Genomic DNA, 7,533 nt, shown 5'->3' on the forward strand with positions numbered 1-7,533 from the left:
ATATTATACTTATTACTACTATTATTACTAGTAGTAATAGAAGACACGACACTAAAATCCAGGAAGCCTGACACCCAGTGTTCATCCGGGATTTGAGAGAGAGCTGGACCAGGGGGCGGAGGTTCCAGGCTCTAAGGGGAAAATGAAGGCAGATGTGCAACGGGTTGAATGATCTCTGCCCCGTGGACAGATCTCGTAAGTAGTGAGTGTAGCTGCACTTCTTTGGGATATATATCATTCCCTGAGTGACCGTGGATGCAGAAGACCAGAGAGGTTACATACCTTTCCCAAAGTCAGCCCGGAGAGGTCAGGCACAGACTGGCATGGCCAGAAGGAACACTCTGGCATTGGTGCTTGGGTCCCCTGTGCCGACCCAGCCTCCCTGTTTGTGGCAAGGACTGAGTCACATGAGAGAGAGAGAGAATCAGGGAGGTGGCTGATTTCTAGCAGCCACTGGCTGAGAGGCAGGTGTTAATCATCACCACCACCATCATCATCATCATCATCATCATCATACTTTCACTGAGAATGAGGTGGATTATTTCCCCTTGGTAAACACCTGTTATGTCCAGGAACCATTCCTGGGAATGGGATGCATAAATGTGAAGGTCTGAGCTACCGTGGAGATTCACACGAAAGCCTGGGTGAGAATAAATGCTGACAACAGGTACCAACAGGAGGGGAGCAGACCTGACCTTTCCATGGCCCATCCCCCTCCTTGGCAAGGCTGACTTCCAGACTTCCCTCAGCTTCAGTTCATTTCTCTTTATTAACGCGAACAGCCATGAAATGTTTGATTGGAGAATCGTTTTACATTTAATTTGAAAACATTTGAGATCTGCAGGGAAGTTGTCAAAACATCCCTGAGAGTTCCCGTACACCTTCTCCCTGCTCCCCCACGCCAACACCCCACACAGACGTGGTACGTTTATCCAGAGTACAGAGTTAGCTCAGGTATGATGCTACTCACTAAACTACAGACTTTGTTCACATTTTTCCGTTTCCCACCAAAGGTGGTTTTCTATTCCAGAGATTTCTATTCTATTCTATTCTATTCTATTCTATTCTATTGCTTTTAGGAGCAACTATTTTGGCCTGAAAATTATAGAGAGCAAAAACCATGTTTTAGAACTCATTTCAGTTCCATTCAAATGGTTTAAACTACTTTGGGCAGTGCACATTGATGATCCATACTAAGACAGTCGAACGTTGAGAGCCTACCATGGATAAGGTGTCATGTCACATCTTTGGGATAGAATCAGAGGAAAATGATTCCAGACTATTTTCTAGCGGTAAATAGAAGGCATGCCGAGAGAAACCATTATGCGGACTTTGAATTCAAAGCAGAAGAGGGGCTTCAAAGAGGAACACGTTGAAAGAACAGTGAGATAAAATTAAGACTTGACCCCCAGCGGCTGAGAAGCATCTCTGCCTTCTGTTTCAAAGGCTGTTTTCCCCGTAGGCGTGGACCTGACCTCACTGTGCCAGCTGAAGGTGCAGAGACCCGTGAGCATGCTAACAGATGTCAAACACTTCTTGTCCGATGGCGGAAATGTCAATGAGAAAAATGATGACGGGGTGACGCTGGTAAGTTAATATAACTGACTCAGAAATATTGCTGATGTAGAGGATTTAAGTTGATTTCTAAAGCCTGGAATTGGATGCAATTAACATTTACAAATATCCTTTTTTTCTGATCATAAAAGTTCTGCATATTTATTGTAAAAATCTTGAAAACACGTTAAGTACGCAAAGACGGAAACAGAAATCACTTATGTCGCCACTCAGAGAAAAACCAGCGTTTGTAGGCTGATGTATTTTCTTCAAGCCTCCCTTCCATTTTGTTAAAAAATTTACAGTAATTTTTTAAAGTGTATTTATTTATTTTGAGAGAGCGGGAGAGGGGCAGAGAGAGAAGGAGATGCAGAGAATCCCAAGGAGGCACCTCACTGTCACCTTGGAGTCTCACTTGGGGCTGGAACTTACGAACCGTGAGATCACGACCTGAGCCAAAATCAAGAATCGGACACTTAACTGACTGAGCCACCCAGGCGCCCCTGGAATAATTTTTAGGCATTACTTTGTCAGTGTGATTTGTTGAAATGGAACTTATGGGAGAATGTTTTCATTTTTCATTTTACGTAAAACAAATTACGGGTCACTCTGGGGAATGACTTTCTAAATCCAAGTGAAATCCTGTCACTGCTTTTTTTCCACAGCTATTGGGCACAGTGGCAGTAATGAAAAACCAGTACAATTAAATGTGGATTAATTCTCATATAAGCATAATGTCTAGTCATGAAAATAAGAAACATTGGGCACTATTGACTTGCACTGAGCATGCCTGTGTTAAAGTTAACTGTCGTGGAAGTAAATGTACTGAGGCTCAGGGGGAAGCACTGAGAGAAGGTAGATTAGCAGAAGGGGGTATGACGCTCGGAGCGTGGGATGCGTGGAAGCCTCTGGAGCCAGTGATTCAGGTTGTACTCTGCATTTTTCTGGAGGTGTGAGGTTGAACACAGCGATGGGAGAAATGGCTTGTCTAAATGGATAAAATTTGTGTGAGACCCGATACGGTTTTAGATTTATTAAATGCAAATCGAACACCCTGAGACCTCTGGATAGAATAATCTTCCTAGATACTGATTTCGGACTTTGGACTGTAGGTTTTCTAAAGACTGTCAAGAACGTAACTCCAAGTTATAAGCAAAGAGAACAAAGCGTGTTTACAGTTTATTGACAAATCACATTCAAGTGGAAAAATACTCGAATTAATCTATTGAGGAAGTAATTTATTAACCCCAACCTGTGAACAAAATAATAATGAACAAAGCCACAAAAGCCCTTTTATCATGGGCTTACATTTCTTTGGGGAAGATACATACTATACCATATAAATGAGCTAAATGTGTAACATGCTAATAATGACAAACGCAAAGGAGAAAAGAATAAGATAAGGATGTGCTGGGAGGTACACAGGTAAGATCTCACTGACGAGGAAGTTTGAGTAATGACCTGAGAGAAGTCTGCACACACTGCAGGGGTGCCTAGGAGCATTCCAGGCTGAACAGTGGTACGTGCAAAGGCCCTGAGGCCGGAGTGGGTGTATTAAGATTTAGAAACAGCACAGAGCCCTGTGAAGCTAAGCAGAGTAAAGGAAAGGAGTGAGGTAGCTGGACCAGATCCTGCAGGTTTTGTGTGCCTGTGTGAGGACTCTGCACTTACTCTGAGTGAGACGGGAACACGTGGGAGGGCCCTGAGGAGAGCACAGCCCTGCTTCACTTCTAAAAGCATCACTCACTCTGACTGCTGTGTTATGGATGGACTGTCAAAGGGCAGGGCTGACACTGAGAGTTCAGGTGAGAGGTGTGGTTGGTGGTGGAGCTCAAAGCTACAGGAAGCCGAAGCTGTGGGAAGTGGCTGACTTGTGTCCGTGTGAAAAGAAGATCCGCTGCGTTTTCCTGATGGCCAGGTGGTGTAGGAGAAAGGACGATTGCAGAAGGACTCCACGTACTTTTAGCCTCAGCACCTGCAGCGATGGAGTTGGCATCCGGTGAGACCGAGAGGGCTGAGGACCAAATGAGCTTGGAGCAGAAAAGACAAGGACAGCTTGGGAAACACAGAGCTAGATGTGGCTCTGAACCTTCTTCATGGAGACGCTGGGTTTGTGGTTGGATATTGGAGTCTGGGACTCAGGAGGCGTCTGGACTGCAGAATCACTTTTGGGAACACTAGCATATACGTGACGTTGAAAGCCTTGACCCTGGATAAAATCACACTTCTGACACAGAAGAAGAAGAGAGAATTGAGGACCGAGCCACGATGCTTAGGAAGGAGAGGAAGATCCAGAAATAAGACTGGAAGGAGAAACTCTCAAGGTAGGAGGAAAACCAAGAGAATGAGATGTCCCAGGAGCCAAGGAAAGGAAGTATGATGATGATGATGAGGAGGAGGAGGAGGAGGAGGAGGGGGAGAAGGAGGGGGTGTGTGGGGGGGGAACGGTTGACTATCAGATAACCACTGAGAGGTCAAATGACTGGAGGTGGTGAATTGACCTTTGGACTGTGTACTGGGAGGTCACTGGTCTTTTCACCGAGGAAAGATGCAGTGGAGTGGTGGGCTCAAAATCCAAACTGTAGTGGGTAATAGTTCTTTTAATGCGTGTAACGCACCAATGCCTAACACAGCACAGAAACCCAGTAGACCTTTGTGTCTTTGTTTGGCTTAAGATATTGCAGATTTATATGCCTCTAAAAAAATCACTGCTAAATAAAAATTGCATAAGTGTTTCAAATATTGCCAAATCAAAGGACCCACGTACTTTGGTAGTGAAGCTATTGAAAGAATCAATCAACACAGAACAATAAATTGCGATCAAGTTCCACCATCTTCAGTTTTGACATTCTTTGTGACTTTTTTCTATTGAGCAGAGAGCATAAACATTGCAAATCATTGTTTTATAATAACTAAATGATCATCTTTGATCATTGAGCTTTTCACAAGGAAATTAGTAGTGATCGGGAGGCTAGGAAGTTGTCCCTTGAAGATCACAAGTGTTTAGCAAGCGGTAATGTAGTTTGATTCTTTGGTTGGAATCAATCAGTCTATCATGTTAATTACTGCCTTCCCAGAGCTCTCCTCTGGATTGTGTGTTCCTGTCTGTTGTTGGTCGACAGTAAGAAGACGCCAGTCCACAGATTTCCACATCCTGAGTTGGACTGTCGCTTGTGGTTCAGAATCATTTCCCACACTGTCAAATTGTGCAAAAGAAGACGAAGCTATCAGTGAAAGGCTCAATACCTTTTTCTCCTTTGTTAGAACATGTGACAAAATTACCAAACTTACTGTAGCTCTCTTAAAAAGATCTCTTGCTGTACAAGGATACCCTTTTTAAAAGAAAACAAAACCTGAGAAAAGGATACAATCCGCCCCCCAAGAAAAGCCTTGTTACAGAGGATATGGAAATGCATTCCTGAGTTTGAGTGCATAGATGCTCTTTGAACATCTACAGTAATGACTTTCAGATACATTATAAAGATGCTGGTTCTTCACTCTTTTGTCCCAGACTTTGATATATAACATCTGGCCTTGGGACGTATTTACTTGGTCTGTTGGAAAAGAATTATTCATGAGATGCAAACATCAAACAATTTTATTTCTGACTCCCTTTGTTATGTCAGTAGTGCTGGTTTATCCCTTACTTCTGGGTGAAGACTTAGCCAATGCTATCAGCTTTTTGGCCACAGTTTATATCACGATGCGTAGCCTCAATTTAGAGATTAGAATGTGTGGTCCTTTATGACAGTGAAAACTCCCTGCTGGCATGAAGTCAGGGCTCCCTGGTCTTTTTATGTCCTATTACCTTCTAACCCCCCTGGTGTAGCTGTGGATTCCTTGTCAAAATTGTGCTTTTAATATAATAAAAATGGTACCCAGAATTACAAGGAAAGACAGTTCTATCAAAACATCATAATCATATTAAAATTAACTTTGTGATATTAATGCACATGCTCCATTATTAATGCACCGAGTAACAGCTTTAACCATTACCATGATTTTAGAGTAGATTTGAACTGGGGTGATATTTGGACATTTCTGCTAGGACAGCAGTGTGATATGACAATATTTCTTGTGATGGTAGAGAGCATCACAGCTGTGTACCCTATGTTCACCGTTGAAGAATTTGCTAAATTTCAGTTGGGGTTAGAGAAAAATAAAACTGTTTTCCCACCAAGTTTGCAAACCCCCTGAATCTATGCACAGTTCCTACAGGGGCTGGTGGGTTCAGGCATTAAGGACCTCAAGTTCAGCTACATCTTGAACCTGTTCCTGGTATATCAGGAAGTCCGTAGAAGGGAGGGTAGACGTGATCACCTGTTTCCCTTTCTGCCACTGCCTTCTCTTCAGTGTCGCAGAAGTTGCGGGAGAGGATGGGAGGAGACAGATGGGCAGGAGGTGATGCAGTGGGGGCTGGAGGGGTTTGACTTGACCTTCCTTGAGAGAATGCCCTGCTCTCTGGGCTAGAAGCGGACCCCTTCCCTTGTGAGGATGTGGAGGTTCTTCAGATATCACCTCCTCACCACCACCACTGGGGATCTCCAGATGGTCCTTGACACCTGCCTCAGTTCTAGGGAATCTGAGGTGCTCCAGCCTGTCTCTCTCGCCCCCTCAGGCACCCCCCTGATACAGAGCCGAAAACGAACACAGCTCGTCCCTGGAAAAATCTGCCCGCATTTGTTTTTGCCCCTGTGAACTCATGAGGGCCAGTGGATGCCAGGGTGTCTGCGACCTCCCCTTGCAGCCCACTGAGCGGAGAGCCAGCCCATCGCTGCCCTTTACTTTTTCTAGGCAGGAATCAAAACCTAAGTGACAGTGTCTTCGCCGTGCTGCTGAGGACACATGGCTTCCGTGGGCGGTCACCATAGCCAGGCTCTCCTGACGTGAATTAGGAAGGAACCCAGGCCCCCCCCCCCCAGCACAGGTACACCCACATGTACGCTGTCCTTTTATCTCTTGAGGTTGAGGTCAAAAGTAATCTAGGCAGTTTTTGGACAACTATTTTCAAATATATATACACACACATATATATATGTATATATACACACACACATATATATATATGTATGTATATATATACACATATATATATGTATATATATATGGTCTTAGTTTGAGATAGGATATATATTATATTCACACTCAGTCAAAACTATGGTAGGAATAATCCTCTGTTAATATTCTGACATAAAAGTAGAATAGGAGAAGATGTGAAATTATTGGTTCAAAACCTGGACTCATTTCTGTAGGTGTTTGGATAGCTATTCCTCAAGACTGATTTTTATTTACTCCCAACATCATGTTCATCAAAATTTGGCATTAACCTTAGAGTGACCTTCCCGATGTAGGGCGGCAGAGGTCACAGACCTTAAATAAGACCACATTCAGTGGGCATATATTTCAGATTTCACACATAGCTTCTTTTTAAAAATTAGGTGCACAAATACAAGACTGAGAGACAACATGATGCCCATTTTCCATGTTATGCAATAAAAAAGACTTAATTCTAAGTGGTGGAATCCTTTCCGCTATACAAATAGGGGGAGAAAACACAAAGGGAAATCCTGGTATCATTGACTACAACAAAAATTAAAGTGAACATTTATGCATCAAACAAGAGCAGAATTAAGAGGCAGATAATAAACCAGGAATAATGCTTACAATGGCTCTTCCAAAGTGTTGATATTTCTCAAATATGCAGTGTTCATAGAAATGAATGAAAAAGATGACCCTCTCTCAGTAGTGAAACAAGTAAGAGAGTCATTTCACTAAAGGAAATACAACTATCCTGTAAATATATTAAAAGAGACCCATTGTTAGAAATTGAGTACACTGGAATTATTTATAGTTGTTTTAGAAATTAACAGCAAAGACCAGAAAGCTAAGTAAGAATCTATGCACACACAGGTCTATGCGCACAGTCTATGCACATAGGGACTGTGCACACATGGGGTCTGTGCACACACAGATCTATGC

General features: G+C 43.1%; 1 protein-coding gene across 1 annotated transcript in view; it reads left to right on the forward strand.

Moving 5' to 3' along the window:
* MYO16 (myosin XVI) overlaps positions 1 to 7,533 on the forward strand; it is a 458,605-nt gene that overhangs the window by 92,620 nt on the left and 358,452 nt on the right. The window contains exon 5 of the mRNA XM_049647209.1: positions 1,463 to 1,587. Within this exon, the coding sequence (XP_049503166.1) occupies positions 1,463 to 1,587 (125 nt within the window). The remainder of the gene's footprint in view (positions 1 to 1,462; positions 1,588 to 7,533) is intronic.

This window comes from Panthera uncia, assembly GCF_023721935.1.
Source record: "Panthera uncia isolate 11264 chromosome A1 unlocalized genomic scaffold, Puncia_PCG_1.0 HiC_scaffold_16, whole genome shotgun sequence".
Classification (NCBI taxonomy): Eukaryota; Metazoa; Chordata; class Mammalia; order Carnivora; family Felidae; genus Panthera; species Panthera uncia.